The sequence below is a fragment of the Palaemon carinicauda genome, chromosome 1, assembly GCF_036898095.1.
Source record: "Palaemon carinicauda isolate YSFRI2023 chromosome 1, ASM3689809v2, whole genome shotgun sequence".
NCBI classification, from domain to species: Eukaryota; Metazoa; Arthropoda; class Malacostraca; order Decapoda; family Palaemonidae; genus Palaemon; species Palaemon carinicauda.
In genome coordinates, this window is record NC_090725.1 from 277,446,127 (window position 1) to 277,467,788 (window position 21,662).

Sequence of the window (21,662 nt, forward strand, 5' to 3'; positions counted from 1 at the left end):
GTCTCCGCAGTTGTTGACGTTCAGAACGTTCAACTTGCGCTCTATCGTTACGATAGAGAGAGAGTGTATCACGGTTTCACTTTGCAGTAAGAGTAAACCGATTCTAGCGTTTCGTTCATTCTTTCTTAGCTTAAAGAGTTTAAATTCTAAATAAAGGAACTTTTTATTTGGGAAACCTTTCAGTTTTTTCCTTTAGCAAATAACATGTTTTAACGATATATAATTGGGCTCTTCTCTCAGGTGCTAATTCAAGAGAGAAGAGAGAGAGAGATAGAGACGGAGGGAGAGAGAGGAGAATAAACGTTTCGTTCAAGCGGGTAACGTTGTTCTCGTTTTTTTTTTACTCTTCTCCCTAGTCGCTGTAGGGGAAGAAGGTAAAACGTTTCTAGGGTTTTATTCTTGTTCCCAGGCTTTATGCGGTGAGAGATTGTAAACGTAGTTTATTTAATCTAGTGTTTAGTCTCTTTTCCAGCCACTGAATTCTTTATCTTTATTTATGTATTTCTGTTGCATTGTAAAACTGTTTTCGCAATGACTACCTTTTAATGAAGGATAGGATTGCGTGTTTCAGGTAGAAATCAGTTAAAGTTTCGATTTCAGTGAAATAAGTGCAAACAGAAAATCAAAAGTGATAAAGTGATATGCGCAAAGTGTTACAGTGTTGCGTCCGAGGGTTCGTCTGTTCGTGCCAGTTGTTCACCTAGTCCGGGACCTCTTACAAGCTCCCAAGCCCAGGGGAGAAGTAATGTCGAACGACTTATGGGTTCCACAGGCCTTGATCGACGAACAGACGTTTTTCCCTCCGTGGTTTCGGGCGTATCTACACACGTTTGCCGACGTGAGATCGCCCCACCCACACAAAGACGAGAGAGCCCATTTATTCCTCGTCTGCGGAAGAGGTTTCTCGTAAGAAACCATGGACCAAATCTTGCAGCTTTTAAGTGCAAGTCGGTCCCTTCCGCGCAAGTCCAACGGCCTAGGTGTAGCCACTGGGTCAGTTCGGACTCGCTGCAGTCATCCGACGACTGCACACCTCCCAAGAGAGGCAAGGTAGTACCGCAACAGGCAGTAACTCCGTCTGTTGCCGCACCAGCTGTTTTAGACCCTCAGTCACGACGGACAGTAGCTCCGTCTGTTGCCGTTTTTTGTAGACCCTAAGTGGTCTTTACTGCAGTCTATGCAGACTCAGTTAGCTGCGGTTATGCAGGAGTTCGTGCGGAGAAGGTTGACACTGCTCTCGTTAGCCTACAACCTGCCACTGTTGTGCACCCAGCTCACGCTGAGGCTGCCTGCTCCCACACTCCGGCTGCGGAGAGCTCCACCTCCGATGCGCAATCGACCCTGCCAGACGCATGTTAACGTTAGCCGACGTGCGGCTCCCTCCGTTAACATGCGTGAGCTACCGCATCAGCAGTGGGAAGGTGGAGTCAAGCTGCCGTGTTTTGACGCGATGCGTTAGTTTCCGCAACCCACGGCAGTCCCCACCACGCACCACCACTCCGCTTTGGTTGTTGTCTGCTCCCACACTCCGACTGCGGAGAAGGTTGACGATGCACCCGTTTGCCTACAACCTGCCACGGTTGTGCGCCCAGCATGGCTGCCTGCTCCCACACTCTTGTTGTGAGAGCTCCTCCACCCATGCGCAGTCGACCCTGCCAGACGCATGCTGACTCCCACAGACATACGGAGCACTCCGTTGCCGTGCGTGAGCTACCACAAGCTGCCGTGTTTTGACACGGTGTGTCAGCCTCCGCAACCCACTGTGGTTACCGCCACTCACCCGCAGCAGACTAGTCAGTCAGGAGTTGAGGCTTCCCCACACAGCTTTGGTTGTTGCCAGCTCACAGAATGTCAAGCAGTTACATGACGTTGCCTTCTGGTCTGCTACTAATGCACCAGTGCTGTATGTCCTCACGCACCTGTTGTGGTTGACAGTTCAGTTTTTGACAGTTCACAGACTGTCAAGCAATTACATAACGTTGCCTTCTGGTCTGCTGCTTTTGCACCAGTGAGACCCTCACTGAGATAACCTAGCTTTTCTCGGACATGGTTCCTGTAGATGAGAAAGTGCTGTTCTCCCTCCTTCTGATATTCCTTTGAGGACTCTGTCATTTGGAGAGGAGCCTTAAGCTGCTTAACCTCCTATGGACTTTAATTAAAGCATAACAAGGCTTCCAGGGATGGTAAATGGTTCCGCTTCAGTCGCTAACCCCGTCTGTTGCCACACCTGCTCCCATAGACCCTAATGGGCTTTGTTGCAAGACATGCAGTCCAAGCTTGTGTCCTTGTTAGAGGATTTTTTACGGAGAAGAACCTTCTAGCCAACAACCTTCCTACCGGTTGGTTGTACGCCCTGTTGACGCTGAGGTATCCTACTCACGTCCGCCAGTTGAGATGGTTCCTCCACCGGTGCGACCCAGTGTGGGTTGCCAGTCGCACGTTGACGTTAAGCGACTCTCGGAGGTGGTTGTGGACGTTCAGTGTGTCACTAGGAAGACGTTCAACAACCAGCAGAGATGACTTGTTGTGACGCAGTGCGGCAACCTCAGCAACCCTGTAGGGGGTTGAATGCACAACCCAGACAGTCTACACAGTTTCGGGTTGACGCTGTACTTCCTCGCGTCCCCATGGTTGACAGTTCACAGACTGTGCAGCAGTACCATGATCTTGTGTCCGGCTCCGTCACGCATCCACCAGTGCGACCGGATTCAGCGAGTCAGACGTTGCCCACTCCGTTGCCGTTTCCTCATCAGTTTCGGATGAGGAACCCTCTGATGAGGACATTGCTGAACAAGACGATCAACCCCCAGCCCTGCTATCCATCCAGAAGATGCTGAAGAAGGAACACTGCCCTGTCAGGCTGTGGATGAGTCTGGTTAGGACACTGTCATCCGTGGTTCAATTTGTGTCACTTGGAAGACTACACCTCCGTCCTCTTCTGTATCATCTAGCTTTTCACTGTAAAAGGACTAGACGCTAGAAGCGGTCTCGATCCCGGTTTCCGGAAAGATAAAGTCTGGTCTGACTTGGTGAAAGGACTTTATCAACCTTTGAAAGGGTCTTCCCCTGACTGTTCAGACTCCCAACCACGTTCTCTTCTCGGACGCATCGGACGTAGGCTGGGGTGCGACATTAGGCGGTAGGGAATGCTCGGGATTATGGAACTCGAGTCAAAGGACAATGCATTTCAACTGCAAGAAGCTTCTGGCAGTACGTCTGACCTGGAAAAGCTTCAGGTCTCTCCTTCAAGGCAAAGTGGTGGAGGTGAACACGGTCAACACCCTGCTTTGACGTACATCTCCAAGCAAGGAGGGACCTACTCTCTGACATGGTACGAGTTCGCAAGAGACCTCCTCTCCTGTTCAACAGGTCTAGACTTTTCACTAGTAACGAGGTTCATCCAAGGCAACTTGAATGTCATAGCAGATTGTCTCAGTAGGAAGGGACAAATAATTCCAACATATTGGACCCTCCACAAGGATGTATGCAAGAGACTTTGGGCCACCTGGGGCCAGCCAACCATAGATCTCTTCGCAACCTCGATGACCTAGAGGCTCCCAATACTTTGCTCACCTATCCCGGACCCAGCAGTAGTTCATATAGATGCCTTTCTACTAGATTGGTCACATCTAGATCTATATGCATTCCCTCCGTTCTAGATTGTCAACAAGGTACTGCAGAAGTTCGCCTCTCACGAAGGGACAAAGTTGACGCTAGTTGCTTCCCTCTGGCCCGCGAGAGAATAACTCACCGAGGTACTTCGATGGCTAGTAGACGTTCCCAGAACACTTCCCCTAAGGGTGGACCTGCTACGTCTGCCACGCGTAAAGAAGGTACTCCAAGGCCTCCACGCTCTTCGTCTGACTGCCTTCAGAATATCGAAAGACTCTCGAGAACTAGAGATTTTTCGAAGGAGGCAACCAGAGCGATTGCTAGAGCAAGGAGAACATCCACCCTTAGAGTCTACCAATCGAAGTGGGAAATCTTCCGAAACTGGTGCAAGTCAGTATCCGTATCCTCGACCAGTACCTCTGTAACTCAAATAGCTGACTTCCTCTTATATCTGAGGAAAGAACGATCTCTTTCAGCTCCCACTATCAAGGGTTACAGAAGCATGTTGGCATCAGTCTTCCATCACAGAGGCTTAGATCTTTCCAACAATAAAGATCTACAGGACTTCCTTAAGTCTTTTGAGACCACGAAGGATCGTGGTTTGGTTACACCTGGTTGGAATTTAGACGTGGTTCTAAGATTCCTTATGTCAGACAGGTTCGAACCACTTCAATCAGCCTCCCTGAAAGATCTCACCTTTAAGACTCTTTTCCTGATATGCTTAACCACAGCTAAAAGAGTCAGTGAGATTCATGCCTTCAGCAGGAACATCGGATTCTCATCCGAAACGGCTACATGTTCTACAACTTGGTTTTCTAGCCAAAAACGAGCTGCCTTCTCGGCCTTGACCAATATCGTTCGATATTCCAAAATTATCGTATGGTTGGAAATGAACTAGAAAGAGTATTATGTCCTGTAAGAGCTCTTAAGTTCTATTTTAAAAACCTTTACGAGGCCCGTCTGAAGCTTTATGGTGTTCAGTTAAGAATCCATCTTTGCCTATGTCAGAGAATTCTTTATCCTATTTTATCAGACTGTTAATACGAGAAGCTCATTCCCTTCTGAATGAGGAAGACCAAGCTTGGCTGAAGGTAAGGACACACGAAGTTAGAGCTGTCACAACTTCCGTGGCCTTTGAACAAAATAGATCTCTGCAAAGTATATTCGACGCAACCTATTGGAAAAGCAAATCAGTGTTCGCGTCTTTTATCTTAAGAATGTCCAGTCTCTTTACGAGAACTGCTACACTCTGGGACCATTCGTAGCAACGAGTGCAGTAGTGGTGGGGGCTCCACCACTACAATTCCCTAATTCCAGAACCTTTTTAATCTTCTCTTGAAATATTTTTGGGTTGTCCGGAAGGCTAAGAAGCCTTTCGCATCCTACTTGATTTGGCGGGTGGTCAAAATCATTTCTTGAGAAGCGCCTAGATTAGAGGTTTTGATGAGGACCTTTAGTATGGGTTGCAACCCTTCATACTTCAGCTCCTAGGAGTCGCTCAGCATCCTATGAGGATCGCGAGGCTCAGTAAGGAAGACGTACTTAAAAAGGCAGAGTAATTATTCAAGTCGTCTTCCTTACCAGGTACTTATTTATTTTATGCTTGTTATTTTGAATAACTGCTAAAATGAAATACGGAATACTTAGCTCATAATAATGTCAACATGTAATGCTGGTCTCTACCCACCCCCCTGGGTGTGAATCAGCTATATGATCATCGGGTAAGTTTAATATTGAAAAATGTTATTTTCCTTAGTAAAATAAATTTTTGAATATACTTACCCGATGATCATAAATTGAAGGACCCACCCTTCCTCCCCAATAGAGACCCAGTGGACAGAGGAGAAAATTGGTTCTTTGTTGACATCGAGTACTTGAGTACCTTTGACAGATGGCGCTGTTGATGTACACCCCCACCTGTATAGCGATCGCTGGCGTATTCCGCCCGTAGGTTTTTTCTGTCGAGCAACAGAGTTGCAGCTATATGATCATCGGGTAAGTATATTCAAAAATTTATTTTACTAAGGAAAATAACATATTTACTGTAATTTGATTATATTTTTCCCTATACAGGATAATGGATTGAGAAGTGTTTGGTTTTTACATGTTTTACCCGTGAAAGATATTAATTACAGTACAACAGAGGTAGGTGGGAGTCTACCAATATTCAACTGAATTAACTGCATACCCAGTATAGTTGAATTTTGTTAATGTAGTCTCCCATCCACATCTTGTTTAATTTTATTTTTTTCTTAAGTGAAACACGTCAAAACAAAACAAATTTCAGTATGTTATTTCTGCATATGCATACCTATAGAGAGAAAAAAAAACTATTATAAGTAGGAAGTTTTTAAAAATTCTTTGTTGATCTTCCCAGTGTCATGAACACTAGCTCTTATTACATTCATATATTTATTTCCAGCCTACTTAACTCTTCCCCATTATGCACTGACAATTTTCACCTAAATGCACAGTGGCTCCACCCACTCAGCTCTGTGCTCCAATGGAAACATGGTACCTCTTCTAAATACATAGAGTTATGGGGTCCTTTGACTGACCAGACAGTACTACATTGGATCCTTCTCTCTGGCTACGGTTCATTTTTCCTATGCCTACACATACACCGATTAGTCTAGCCTATTCTTTACATATTCTCCTCTTTCCTCATACACCTGAAGACACTGATATTACCAAAAAATTCTTCTCTCAAGATTAACTACTGCACTGTAATTGTTCAGTGGCCACTTTCTTCTTGGTAAGAGTAGAAGGGGCTCTTTAGCCATGGTAAGCAGTTCTTCTAGGAGGACACTCCAAAATGAAACCATTGTTCTTTAGTCTTGGGTAGTGCCATAGCCTCTGTACCATGGCCTTCCACTGTCTTGGGATAGAGTTTTCTTCCTTGAGAGTATACTCGAGCACACTATTCTAACTTATTTCTCTTCCTCTTGTTTTGTTAAAGTATTTGTAGCTTATATATAAAATATTTATTGTAATGTTATTGTTTTTAAAATATTTTATTTTTCCTTACTTGGCTTTGTTCCCATAATAAACAAACCTTTTGCTATTTATATTGGGTATTACTTTCGGTGGAGCTGGAAGGCAGCCATTAGATTTAAAGTGCGAGGTGGCAACCCTACTTAACCACTAATAATGAGGAGGTAAGGGGTGGTTGTGGGCTACCCAGCCATCTATATCTACTTACGGTTCAATGAACCACGTCACTTTTTACTTTTGGCTGGTAGAGAGTGGACGTCTCCTCTCTCTCCCTTCAAGGCTTAGTCATTTACTATTATTGCTTTATACTCATTCTTTTCTGTACAGATATGACTTTGGTGAAGTACAATAACTTGGTTTTTGACTTTCGCTTGATTGGTTTTTCTATTGGATACTCTTGATTTATTTTTGGATATTGATATTTTGACCCTTGCTTGTTTTGATCTCTCTAGCAATTTTCCATGGCCACCCCCCCCTGTTACGTTTAGAGTGTGTGTGAATGGGTGTAAGACCCTGTTGCCAAAGGCCTCCATTGATCCTCATTCACTCTGTGTTAAATGTAGAGGTAAGGTTTGCGAGCTTGATGATAGATGTGACGAATGCCTTCTGTTATCTGATCGTGAGTGGCTTGAATTCGATCGCTATTCGCGAAGGTTAGAAATAGATAGGTTAAGATGTAGTTCTTCTCTCTCGTCTAGAGATTTTTCCTTTTCACATGTCACTGAGCCTATTCCTTCCCCTGTAGTGGTAGTTCCTAATCCCGCTACGAGTACCGCTGATGAGCCTTCACTTAAAGACATGATGTTGGGTATTCAGGCGTTGGGCGTGAAGGTTGAGTTTATCGCTGCTGATAGGACGCAATTAATGTCCGACGTTAAGCAGCTTAAAAGTGAAAGTGCAAGAAGTGCAGTGTGAGGGTTGTTAGCGCTGTGGAGGGTGCACCTGCTCGGGCTTGTCGTTCTCCTAGTCCTAGACCTCTTCCAAGCTCCCCAACCCCTGGGAGAAGGAATGTCGAAAGATGAAAGGAAACGAGAGGCTTTAGCTCCCGAGCAGACGTCCCCTCAACGTTCCTGTTGACGTTTCCCAGGACGTTCGCCCTCATCATAGGAAAGGTGAGGTTTAGGTGTTTTATTCATCCTCGGATGACAACGTTCCTAAAAGAGGCTGGCGTCAAGCATCCAGACCTCTTAAAAGGAAGTTTGATAATGGCAACCAGCGTCCTTCCAGGACGTCTCAAGGTCTAAGCTGTAGCCATTGGAGTAGCCCAGAACGCTTTTCTTCCACAGAAGAGAGTTCGCCTGCCAAGCGTCCTGCTAGGACGTTAGATCCTGTTAAGAATCGTCCTGTTGTTGAACAGTTGGCTGAACCAGGCATGCCATCGGTTCATGCTCCTCTGCCTCCGTCTGATTGGCTCTCGCCCTCTGGACGCTCTAGGTGGTCTTTGAGCGATGTAGAGAACGAGCCTGACATTGCTGTGTTGTCACCTGTTTCGCTGGTAGACCCAAATCTTTCTATGTTGAGAGAGATGCAGCAAAAGCTTTCATCCTTTATGCTAAGCTGTCAAGCTAAAGAGGCTTCCGCTCTAGACGCCAAGATGCGCAAGGCGGTGAGTCGCGAGACTTGCAGACGAGCGGCAAGTTTCTGGACGTGTTGAGCGTTCGACAACGTGTAGTGTCCAGCGTCCTGGTGAAAGTGATGTTAAACGCCCTTCATCACGCGACGTTGAACATCCTGCCTTCCAGGAAGGCGAGTGTCCTTTTAAACGAAGTGCCGAGCATCCTAATAGTGAGCGTCCTTCAGCAAGTGCTTTCGAGCGCCGAGCGTCCATCAGGACGCGACGTCGAGCGACCTGCAGGATGCGACGTCGAGCGTCCTCCAGGACGCGACGCCGAGTGTCTTTCAGGACGCCATGTCGAACAGCGAGCTCCCAGACAGGACGTCGAGCAAGATATAGAACTCCTTAGCGCTGATCGCGTGGACCGCGAGCGTGTCACAGAGCGTCAAGGGGCTTTATCAGAGGAAGAAGTTGATGTTCTCCTTTCTCCTGTCGAACCTTTTGAAGAATTATCTGAAGAGGAAGACTAAATCTTTTCGTCCGTCAGTGGACTTAAAGAAACTCATGAAGGTTTTCAATGATGAGTTCCCCGAGTCTTTTGTTCCCGTTGCTCCTTGTTCTCCTCCATCGGAATTCATGCTTGGGAAACCGAAGAAGAAGTCGTTGTTTACTAAAATGGTGCTGTCTTGTTCTTCTAAAAGAGCTCTTAAGTTGATGGGAGACTGGATGGGTTCCAAGAAGGACCAAGGGAAAGCAGCATTCACTTTTCCCCCAACTAGATTGGCTTCTAGGTCCAGTATATGGTACGATACGGGAGAAGTTCTTAGCTTGAAAGTTCCTGCCTCTGCCCAGGGAGATTTCTCAAGCCTGGTAGACTCTCCTCGTAGATCGGCCATGAGGAAGACTACGGTTCTCTGGTCCACTTCAGAGTTGGACCATCTGCTCAAGCGTGTCTTTAGAACCTTCTAGGTATTTAACTTCCTCGATTGGATTCTGGGAGCCTTGGGCAAGAAAGTTGCTACACTTAAGGAAGGGGACTCTTCTAGTTTGATCCATGTCATGTCCTGCATGGATAAGGCATTGCGGGATGGCTCGAATGAGTTGGCAGCAATTTTTACTGCAGGCATCCTTAAGAAGAGAGCCCAGTTGTGTTCTTTCCTGTCTCTAGGGGTTACTCCCTTCCAGAAATCTGAGTTGCTCTACGCTCTGTTATCTTCATCTCTTTTCCCGCAGGATCTTGTTAGGGAGATTTCTTCCGCTTTGACACAGAAGGCCACACAAGACCTAGTCTCTAAGACGGCAAGAAAAGTTTTACCATCGTCTTTTTCTAGCCACAAGCCTAAAGAGGATACTCCTTTTCCTAAGTTTTCCCAGCCCTTTCGTGGAAAGTCTTCCAGTAAGGGTAACACTGGACCAGATGGAAGGGGAGCTAAGAGGAGAGGAGCTAGGACAGGGCGAAGCAGTCTGACTGCTTTCGTCTTCAGGCAGTAGGGGCCAGACTTCGCATCTTCTGGCAGGCTTGGGAGAAGAGGGGGGCAGACCTTTGGTCAGTCCAACTGTTGAAGGAAGGTTACAAGATCCCTTTTATAAGGCATCCTCCTTTGATTTTAACACCAGTAGATCTCTCTCCCAGGTAGAGAGAGGAGTTAAAGAAGCAAGCATTGCAGCTTCAAGTGTCTCTTTTGCTGGAGAAGGGGGCCTTAGAAAGGGTGCAGGACTTGCAGTCACCGGGATTTTACAACCGCCTTTTCCTGGTTCCCAAGAACTCTGGGGGATGGCGTCCAGTTCTGGACGTAAGGGTTCTCAACACCTTTATCCAAAAGACAAAGTTCTCTATGGAGACGTCGTTAGTGCTTGCAGCCGTAAGGAAGGGCAACTGGATGGTCTCACTGGACCTCCAGGACGCTTATTTCCACATCCCTATTCATCCGAGCTTCAAACATTACCTGAGGTTCGTATTCCAGGGAGATGTTTTTCAGTTTTGAGCCCTGTGTTTCGGCCTCAACACTGCCCCTCAGATTTTTACGAGGCTTATGCTCAATGTGGCAAGGATTCTCCACTCAAGAGGAATCAGAGCCCCTCTGTACGTAGACGATTGGCTTCTCAGAGCTCGCTCTCACGCTCTCTGCCTGAAGGATCTTAAGACAACGTTGAAGTTGACAGAGGAATTGGGTCTTCTGGTCAACAAGGACAAATCCTCTCTGACACCATCACAAGAGATTCTCTATTTGGGGATGGTAATTCGGAGTCGAGTTTTTCGGGCTTTTCCGTCTCCCTTAAGGACGGAGCAAGCCATCCGGAAAGTACAATCGTTTCTAGGAGAGCAGAAGTGTTCTGCGAGGAAGTGGATGAGTTTGGTGGGAACCCTCTCCGCGTTAGAACAGTTCATCTCTCTAGGAAGACTAAATCTTCGACCTCTCCAGTTTCACCTCAATGCTCACTGGAACAGGAAGAAGGATTTGGACATGATGTGTATTCCAGTCACAGAATCAATAAGAAGTTGCCTTCAGTGGTGGAACGATCCAGTCAAGTTCCAAGAAGGTTACCCATTAGATCTGAAAAACCCAGACCTTGTGTTGTGTTCTGACGCCTCGGACTCTGGGTGGGGAGCAACACTGGGCAAGCTGGAAGTATCGGGGCTGTGGACGGACGCTCAAAAGTCCTTCCACATAAAATTCGGGTGTAGAGTCGAAAAATTGCTCGAATTTTACTTCGGGTGTTGGAAAATTTGGATGTAGATATGTTCGTGTGTAGAGGTTCCACTGTATTTTCTAAAGACCCCGTTCAATATGGATACGGCCGACATTTTATGACATGGTGTCAGACCGAGGGGCTTCCTGATAATACTGGATTAAAAGATGTGTACTTCCAGATACCAATCCACCCGTCGTCAAGGAAGTACATTACCTATACGACAAAATATACGAGTTCAAGTTACTGTGCTTCGGCTAGTCCACTGCATCTCAACTGATCTAGAGAGTATTCACTCTAGTTTCAGCCTGGGCTCATACCAATGGCATTCGTCTGTTACACTACCTACTGTAGATGACTGGTTGATTCTAGCAGACTCAGTGGAGACCCTTCTCCAACACCAAGGCAGGCTTCTAGAGGATTGTGATAAACCACAAGAAGTCCTATTTGCAACCATCTCAGAGCGTGGTATATCTCGGGATGCAAATGAACAGTCAAGTAGGCAAGGTTTTTGCGTCCAAAGACAGTGGGGGGAGGGACTTCAGGGAGTGGCACATCTCTTTCTGAAGCAAGACTAGCTACATGCACACCTGTGGCTATGCTTGTTAGGCCCTTCACGGTCATCTTTGCATTTGATCTTTCCAGTGGCAACTGAAATCTCACTGGTCTGAGCAAAGGGATCCGCCAAACTTATAGTTGTTGCGTCCTAATTCCCCTAGTGAGGTGAGAATCAGACAATATTCAATGGTTAGTTTAATAGAGCCCTCATACTCCAAAAATCCTTACCTGGACAAGTTGCATTGCTTGGTTATCACACAATCACATATTTCCAAGCCACTGTCTTATGCATATGGACGAAAATTTAACAAGGTATCAGGCTGTTCCTCTATAAAGCACGTGCGAAGCTTGGAGGCACAACATGGGTAAAAAACCAGCTAGTTGGTTAGGACTTTCAAGCACCTAATGGTGTCTTTCCTCATAAAGAGCGAAATGATTTCTTTAAAATGTTAGAGCAAATGACAAATTTGGAAGTACTGTACTTTAATTTGCATTTTTCCTAACGATACAAACCTTGAGCTCTTTATACAGACTTGTCCTGCCATCACCCATCCCCCTTCAAGCCCTGCCTGCATCAAAAGGGCCAAAATAGCACATGTCCCTGTGTGAGCAGGGTAGCCAGTACTACCCCCCCCTCCCCTGCTACCTAGCGGTGGGTAGTAATACCTTGCTAAAAGTCTTAGGCCTAGTTTCCAGCTTCACTGAAAGTATATTCGCTATAAAGAGCTTAAGATTTGTATCATTTGGTACAAATGTAATGTTACTTTACACATTTATAAGATTTTTGTAAAAGTGATCTTGTCATTTGTACATCAGTATAAAATGGCAAGCAGGCAGTTAATTTTGAAACTTTCCAACAGGAATGCTGTTTGAAACTTCTCAACAAGAAGTTGAATTGCTGCTAAAATTGCAGTGGGCTTATATTTTGTTGCCTTAAATATCCCTTTCTTGTGCCAGTTCCTTCGTTAAACATATTTTTTTCTTCAGGCAGATTAATCTAGTAACCCAATTTAACCTTGTTTTGTAAACATAAAATTAATATATACTATTTGCTTTGATATTTTCTTGTTATACAGTATGTTGTTCATTATTATATTGCACAGTCATTTTATGGTTATGATTGTCACTGGAATTATTTCTTTCAGGATAAGTGTTTGGGTTCGCCGTAGTACTAAATCAAACCGTTTGGTCAATAATAGGCTTTGGCAAGCAATCAAAGAAAAGTTTCCTGAGCGAATTGAAGCTCGTCTGCAAGGCTTAGATGACTTGGATGATGAAGGCAAGTATCTGTGTTCTAAGGACTTTTTTTTATTTTTTTCTGCCATAAGAAGCCAGTTTCATTTACATCGATTATTAGTTCTGGACAAATATTTTTATCATTGAAGATTTTAAGTTTATGGGGAATTCTTCAGCATCAACAGTATCAACTGCAGCCTCTTCTCCATGAATTTTTATTTTGTGAAAGCTAAAATGCTTTTTGAATCTATTAACCCTGGATAGGTACGGTGGGTCGTTTGCGACCCCGAGCGTCAAAAAAAAACAGGTTTTTCTCACGTGACTCACCCCTGTGACTGAATTTGTGGGTGATCGACCTGCAGGAGGTGTCTCCCCTACACGCTCTAGTAGTGTCCAGATGTGCATTGCTGTAGCTGTACTCCTTCCCCGATTTCTGAGACGCGTCGGGGTCGTTCGCGTCCGAGTTTACCCTTCTGAGGTAGTTTGCATAATTATCAAAGTTATTACGTATTATGAAATTGTCGTAGAATGGTGCAACTTGTATAGGTTATCAGTTGTGGAAAGTCTTGGTGGATTGTTTGGCTACCATGTGCATGTTTTTTTTTTTAGTTAAAATGTCATTCATCACCACGAGGACCATTTTACCGCGAGTGCCCCTTTTTCATTTTTTTTCATTTTTTTGCCAAGTCATTTTTCCGTAAGATATTGCCAAATAGTGTCGTAAAACTTTTGCTTGTTTAGTGTTGGAAAGTGTGTCTAGATGATCTGGCTACCCATGCATGACTTTGTTTTTGTCAGATACGACGTAGTTATTGGTATATTGGGTATTTAACTGCGGTTACCAATTTCTGTTTTTTTTTCAATATTTGTAAAAATTACTACGTAGTAAGGAATTGCCGTATATTATTGATTTTTTTTTCATGTTTATGTGTTAGAAAGTGTGCCTTGATGGTTGGGCTAACACGTGCATGTCTTTTTTTTTATCTGAGATGTCGTATATTAGAATGTCGGGCATTTTACCGCGAGTGTCCCTTTTTAATTTTTTTTAATTTTTTTGCCAAGTCATTTTTCCGTAAGATATTGCGAAATAGTGTCGTAAAACTTTTGCTTTTTTAATGTTGGAAAGTGTTTCTAGATGATCTGGCTACCCATGCGTGATTTTGTTTTTGTCAGATACGACGTAGTTATTGGTATATTGGGTATTTAACTGCGGTTGCCAATTTCTGTTTTTTTTTCAATATTTGTAAAAATTTACTACGTAGTAAGGAATTGCCGTATATTATTGATTTTTTTTTCATGTTTATGTGTTAGAAAGTGTGCCTTGATGGTTGGGCTAACACGTGCATGTCTTTTTTTTTTATCTGAGATGCCGTATATTAGAATGTTGGGCATTTTTCCGCGAGTGCCCCTTTTTATTTGTTTTGCATTTTTTTGCTTAGTCATGTTACCGTAAGGAATTGGCAAGTAGTGTCGCAAAACTTATATTTTTATAGTGTTGGAAAGTGTTTCTAGATGATCTGGCTACCCATGCCTATTTTTTTTTAGCCAGATATGGCGTATATATAAGTATGTGTTCGATTTTCCTGTGATTGCCATTTTTTCGTTTTTTCCCATTTCTTTCAAAATTACTACGTACTAAGGAACTATCACAGAGTAATATTTCATTTATATGTTTATTTGTCGGAAAATAAGCCTTGATGGTTTGCCTAGCACGTGGCTGAAATTTTTTTTTTCTGAAATGCCGTATATTAGAATGGCCATTTTTCCACGAGTGCCCCTTTTTATTTGTTTTGCATTTTTTGCTTAGTCATGTTACCGTAAGGAATTGGCAAGTAGTGTCGCAAAACTTATATTTTTATAGTGTTGGAAAGTGTTTCTAGATGATCTGGCTACCCATGCCTATCTTTTTTTCAGCCAGATATGGCGTATATATAGGTATGTGTTCGATTTTCCGGTGATTGCCATTTTTTCGTTTTTTCCCAATTCTTTCAAAATTACTACGTACTAAGGAACTATCACAGAGTAATGATTCCTCTAGATGTTTATTTGTCGGAAAATTTTGTTTACTTTTTTTTTGATTGAATATCATCAAATTTTTTTAGCTAAAATATTGTTTTACATTTTTTTTTTCGATTTTATTTCCCTTCAAAAAAAATTTTTTGGGTCAGAATTTTAATTTTATAGTCGTAAAATAATCGACAATTATCCAGCAACCCACCATACAATTTTTATGCATATCCAATAATAATTAGATTAGTAAATAACACCTTGAAATTGACATACCCTTCCTACATTTCAAGTGGCAGATTAGGGAGTCTGAGTCAGTGTGGTTGGCGGCCATTTTGTGGACATATCCGAAGCGTAAGCTGCCCTATCTATATATATTCTTGTTCCCTATAGAATTTGTGATATCTTGGTATATTTTTACCTGCATAAATATCATATTATATATTAAATATATGTATTTTTTTACGAAATTTCCAAGTACTCAAAAAATTACCTTTAGATATGGCCCCTGATATAAATGTAATTTACAAAATAATGAAGATTTTTTTACATATTTCTATTTTAGGATAACATATGTTTATTCCCTAAAAAAATTAGACACTTCCTATTTCATTTGGGTACCCAAAAAAATTCATGAAATTTGGACAATTTTTTTTGGCCAAAAAAAAGTTACCCTTTTTTTCTCATTTCAGATCTTCACCTCCATGGGTCTGACTTCATCCAAAATACATCAAGATGTGTCCTAAACATTCAAGAATCAATTCCTAAAAGGATTTGTGTATATATGTATAAACTTTTTTTTTTATGAATTTTTATGTCAGGTCTTTTTTTTTTTCTACTTAATTTTTTAAAATATTTATAATGAATAGTTTTTCTGCAGATGAGTAGTATTTATCTTTACAGTTGTTTTAAGCATTCATTGAAGTTTTTTTTGGCAAAAGAAAAAAGGAGGTTACTGCAAAAACTGATTTTTCAAGAATTTTTTTTGGCGTCGGGGTCGTTCGCGTCCGAGTATACCCTTAAAGGGGTGTCCGAGGACCGTACCTATCCAGGGTTAAACCACCCATAATTTGTGTCATATGAAGTGACTTTTTCATCTAGTGTAGATATTTTAACCTAAGTCCACCAACAAAGATATGGCGTTCTCTTGGATTAGCATTTGTCTCAGAAATCTGTTCATATGATTTCCTCTTGATCTAAAGGGATAATAAGCATTCGATTTCATTATAAATTGTGTTTCTTCACATTGATGGTACATTGCAGTACTGTACAAAGTTTAGCTGGCTGAGCCTTTTTAGTAATATAATGAACAACTAGTGTACCCGAGCTGTCATAAATGATGTCTAAATATTTAGATGGATATGCACAGATTCAACTATTCTCATTCCCTTTCCTTTTCTTAACTAGAACTAGCTGACTCAGCAATTTATGAGAGAGTGTGGTTTCAGAGTATACTTCTGTGTACCAGTGTATGACTACTGTACTTCCTCTTCCCCTTAATGTGACATGAAAGAAATACAGTACTGTATACAGTATCTATATATACTGTATATTATCATGTAAAGGGTGAACCCCAAAATTTCCTTTAAAAAGAGCGATTTTATCATATACTCCATGTAATGGGAGAACGGTAATTTCAAGGCCAGCCAAATGTTACTACACTTTTACTATAGATATTTTTCAATATTTAACTTAGCCGGTGATTATATAGCTGCAACTCTGTTGCCCGACAGACAACTCTACGGTAAAAACTCGCCAGCGATCGCTACACAGGTTGCGGGTGTGCCCAACAGCGCCATCTGTCGTCCAGATACCCAGTACTCAATGTAAACAAAGACTCAATTTTCTCTCTGTCGAGCTATCGACAAGACGTACTTACTCGCTGTTGCTAAACTGGAGTTTTTCACATCTATTTGGTGAAGTACTATATTTTAGTTTTGAGCTTTCGCTATGCAGGTGTTTTATCTTCATCTTAAATCTTGAACTCGTTTTGGATAGATTTAATTATGGTGACAAAGAGAGTATGGACTTTCTTTCACTTTTAAATGGCCGACCCTTCCCTTAGACGGAAGTGTGTTTAGGCTTTTAGTAATTATCTTATCACGTTATAGATCTATATATTTTATATCTCTCCGCCTTTATTAGGCCTCTTCGATTAACTTTCCATTTATTATAAACATATAAAAATAAATTTTAATGTTTTGTTTATATGCGACATTTCCTGAGAGTAGGCGGTCCTAACTTGGAAACCGAAGTTAATCAACGTTGAGCCCTTTATATCGTAATTAGCTTTTAAAGAGCTAAGGATTTAAAACTTTTTAAATGTAATATTTTATGAAAGAATTTCTTTGATAGTCTTCGTACTGTTTTCAAAGATGAACTAACGTTTAGTTTATTTATGCTACGCAGTTGTTGACGTTCAGGACGTTCAGCATGCGCTCTATCGTCACGATAGAGAGAGAGTGTATCACGGTTTCACTTTGCAGTAAGAGTAAATCGATTCTGACGTTTTGTTCATTCTTTCTTAGCTTAAATGTTTTAAATTCTATTTTAAAGGAACTTTTTATTTGAAAAACCTTTCAGTTTTTTCCTTTAGTCAAATAACATGTTTTTTTTGACGAAATGTAATTGGGCTCTTCTCTTAGGTGCGAAATCAAGAGAGGAAGAGAGAGAGAGATAGAGACGGAGGGAGAGAGAGGAGAGAAAACGTTCAGTTCAAGCGGGTAACGTTGTTCTCGAGTTACTCTCGTCCCTAGTCTCTGTACGGGGAGGAAGAATAAAACGTTTTTAGTTTTTTATTCTCGTCCCAAGGCTATGTGCGGTGAGAGATTGAAAACGTAGTTATATAAACTAGTGTTTAGTCTCTTTCCCAGCCACTGATTTTTTTATCTTAAAATATGTTTTCTGTTTTTTGCTGGTATTAATGAGCTTGCATTATACGACTGATTTCGCAATTACTACCTTTTAATGAAGGGTAGAATTGCGTGTTTCAGGTAGAAATCAGTAAAGTTTCGATTTCAGTGAAATAAGTGCAAAACAGAAAATTGAAGTGATAAAGTGATATGCGCAAAGTGTTACAGTGTTGCGTCCGAGGGTTCGTCTGTTCGTGCCTGTCGTTCACCTAGTCCGGGACCTCTTGCATGCTCCCAAGCCCAGGGGAGAAGTAATGTCAAACGACTTATGGGTTCTAGAGGCCTTGATCAACGAACAGACGTTTTCCCTCTATGGTATCGGGTGTATCTTACCAAGATCTCCCCTACCATAATACGAGAGAGACGTTGTTTCTCCTTGTCATCCGAAGGCTTTTCGCATAAGAAACCTGTCACAAGGTTTCGAAGCCCTTAAGCGAAAGTCAGTCCTTTCAGGACAGGTCCAGCATCCTGATTACAACCATTAGGACAGCTCTGACCCTATGCAGTCATCGGATAATTGCTCGCCGCCTAACAAAAGCGTAACACAGACTCCGAGAGTCTTTTTTTGTTGGCAAAGTGTTGTGGTCACAGACGTTACCCTCGTCTCTTACCACAACCATTTCCGTTGATCCTTAATGGGTTGTATGGCAAGACATGCAGTATATGCTTGCCTCCCTTATGGAAGACTATTCTGCCGATTAGTCCGTTGAGTCTAGCCGTTTATCTCATCGATATCCTGGCTTTCAGCCAACCTAACGTTCCTTTGTGCTTACTGTTGACGTTGGCGTAGCTTAGTCACGTCAGTCAGGTTGTTGAGAACCACACTCGATGCGGTCTCGTGTGGTTTTTCAGCCGCATTTGGACGTTAGGCCACTTGCTGATGCTCCTGTTGACGTTCAAGACGTTCACTAACAATCGGAGTTGACTTGTTTTGATGTTGTGCGTCAACCTCCGCATTCTAGAGTTGTTTTGACTGCTCAGTCTAGGCAGTCAAAGCAGTCTCGAGTGGACGCTGTGCGTCCTCACGCACCTGTTGTGGTTGACAGTTCACAGACTGTCAAGCAGTTACATGACGTTGCGTTCTGGTCCGCTACTAATGCACCAGTGAGTGTGGACTCTGCTTGTAAAGCATTGCCACCACGGTAGGTCTCTCCCTTGCTTGAGACTCAGCTTTTATCGGACAAGGTTCCTGTAGATGAGGAAGTTGCTGTTCCCCCTCCTACTGATATTCCCTTGAGGACTCTGTCAGATGGAGAGGAGCCTAAAGCTGCTTAGCCCCCTATGGACTTTAATTAAATCATGATGATTTTTTTTAAGGATCTTTGTCCGGATCTTTTTGTAACTGCTGCTCCTCGTTCGCCTAAACGTCAGAGCTTACACTAGGCCTAGCTACTTCGAAGCCGTTGTTTTTAAGCTAGTGCTCTCTCGCTCTCCTAGAGAGCTTTACGTTGGCTAGGCGACTGGTTTTTCACCAGGAGGAGTTTGGGGGATACAGCCTTTGCTTTCCCTTCTTTTAAACTGGTTTATAGAGCGAGAGTCTGATATGACACGAGAGAAGTTCTCGGCTTGGGAGTTCATGCCTCTGCCCAGATAGACTTCTCAATTCTCGTAGCCTCTCCCTGGCTCCTGGCCAGGAGACGCTCCAAGTTTTTTACAGGTCAACCTCACAGCTGTTTTCGAGCCTTTGAAGTTTTGCTGTACAATTATGTCATGCATAACAAGGCTTTCAGGGATGGTAAGCGGTACCTCCTCAGTCGCTAACCCCGTCTGTTGCCGCACCTGCTCCCGTAGACCCTAATGGGCTTTGCTGCAAGACATGCAGTCCAAGCTTGCGTCCTTGATAGAGGACTTTAATGCGGAGAAGGTTGCTACCGAACCTTCTGGCCAACAACCTTCCAACCGGTCGGTTGTGCGCCCTGTTGACGCTGAGGTAACCTACTCGCGTCTGCAAGTTGAGGTGGTTCCTCCACCGATGCGACCCAGTGTGGGTTGCCAGCCGCACGTTGACGTTAAGCGACGCTCGGAGGTGGTTGTTGACGTTCAGGACGTTCAACAACCAGCAGAGGTGACTTGTTTTGACGCAGTGCGTCAACCTCAGCAACCCGGTAGGGTGTTGACTGCACAACCCAGACGGTCTAGACAGTCTCGGGTTGACGCTGTGCTTCCTCGCGCACCCATGGTTGTTGACAGTTCACAGACTGTGCAGCAGTTCCATGATGTTGTGTCCGGCTCTGTCACGCATGCACCAGTGCGACCGGACTCAGCGAGCCAGATGTTGCCCACTCCGTTGCCGTTTCCTCATCAGTTTTCGGATGAGGAACCCTCTGATGAGGACGTTGCTGAACAACAAGACGATCAGCCCCCAGAATAGATCAAGCCCTGCTATCCATCCAGAAGATGCTGAAGAAGGAACGCTGCTCAGTCAGGCTGTGGATGAGTCTGGTAGGGACGCTGTCATCCGTGGAACATTTTGTGTCACTAGGAAGACTACACCTCCGTCCTCTTCAATACCATCTAGCTTTTCACTGGAAAAAGGACAAGACGCTAGAAGCGGTCTCGATCCCGGTTTCCGAAAAGATGAAGTCTTGTCTGACTTGGTGGAAGGACAATATCAACCTAAGAGAGGGTCTTCCCCTGGCTGTTCAGACTCCCAACCACGTTCTCTTCTCGGACGCATCGGACGTGGGCTGGGGCGCGACACTAGACGGTCGGGAATGCTCAGGACTGTGGAACTCGAGTCAGAGGAGCATGCATATCAACTGCAAGGAGCTGTTGGCAGTACATCTGGCCTTGAAAAGCTTCAAGTCTCTCCTTCGAGGCAAAGTGGTGGAAGTTAACTCGGACATCACCACGGCCTTGGCGTACATCTCCAAACAAGGAGGTACCCACTCACTGACGTTGTACGAGATCGCAGGGACCTGCTCATCTGGTCAAAAGGTCAAGACATCTCCCTAGTAACGAGGTTCATCCAAGGCGACTTGAACGTCATAGCAGATTGTCTCAGTCGGAAAGGGCAAGTAATTCCAACCGAATGGACCCTCCACAAGGATGTGTGCAAGAGACTTTGGGCCACTTGGGGTAAAACCATCCATAGATCTCTTTGCAACCTCGCTGACCAAGAGGCTTCCAATCTATTGCTCTCCAGTCCCGGACCCAGCAGCAATACATATAGATGCTTTCCTCCTAGATTGGTCACATCTGGATCTCTACGCATTCCCACCGTTCAAGATTGTCAACAAGGTACTGCAGAAGTTCGCCTCTCACGAAGGGACAAGGTTGACGTTAGTTGCTTCCCTCTGGCCCGCGAGAGAATGGTTCACCGAGATACTTCGATGGTTAGTAGACGTTCCCAGTAGTCTTCCTCTAAGGGTAGACCTTCTACGTCAGCCACACGTAAAGAAGGTTCTCCAAAGCCTCCACGCTCTTCGTCTGACTGCCTTCAGACTATCGAAAGACTCTCGAGAGCTAGAGGCTTTTCGAAGGAAGCAGCCAGTGCGATTGCTAGAGCAAGGAGAGCGTCTTCCATTAGAGTCTACCAATCGAAGTGGGAAGTCTTCCGAGACTGGTGCAAGTCAGTTTCTGTATCCTCGACCAGTACCTCTGTAGCTCAAATAGCTGTTTTTCTCTTATACCTGAGAAAAGGACGATCCCTTTCAGCTCCCACTATCAAGGGCTACAGAAGCATGTTGGCATCGGTCTTCCGGCATAGAGGCTTAGATCTTTCCAAACATAAAGATCTGGAAGACCTCCTTAAGTCTTTTGAGACCACCAAGGAGCGTCGTTTGGCTACCCCTGGATGGAATTTAGACGTGGTACTAAGATTCTTCATGTCAGACAGGTTGGAGCCGTTACAATCAGCCTCCCTGAAAGATCTCACTCTTAAGACTCTTTTCATGGTATGCTTAGCTTGGCTAAAAGAGTCAGTGAGATTCATGCCTTCAGCAAGAACATCGGATTTTCGTCAGAAAAAGTCACTTGTTCGCTACAACTTGGTTTTCTAGCCAAAAATGAGCTGCCTTCTCGGCCTTGGCCTAAATCTTTCGATATCCCCAGCTTATCGGAAATCGTAGGCAATGAACTAGAAAGAGTCTTATGCC

At 43.8% G+C, this 21,662-nt stretch overlaps 1 protein-coding gene across 4 annotated transcripts in view; it reads left to right on the forward strand.

Moving 5' to 3' along the window:
* LOC137656840 (E3 ubiquitin-protein ligase rnf168-like) overlaps positions 1-21,662 on the forward strand; it is a 128,701-nt gene that overhangs the window by 10,530 nt on the left and 96,509 nt on the right. For all 4 annotated transcript variants that reach the window (XM_068391177.1, XM_068391195.1, XM_068391186.1 and 1 more), the window contains exon 2: positions 12,556-12,689. In XM_068391177.1, coding sequence (XP_068247278.1) covers positions 12,556-12,689 — 134 coding nt within the window. The remainder of the gene's footprint in view (positions 1-12,555; positions 12,690-21,662) is intronic.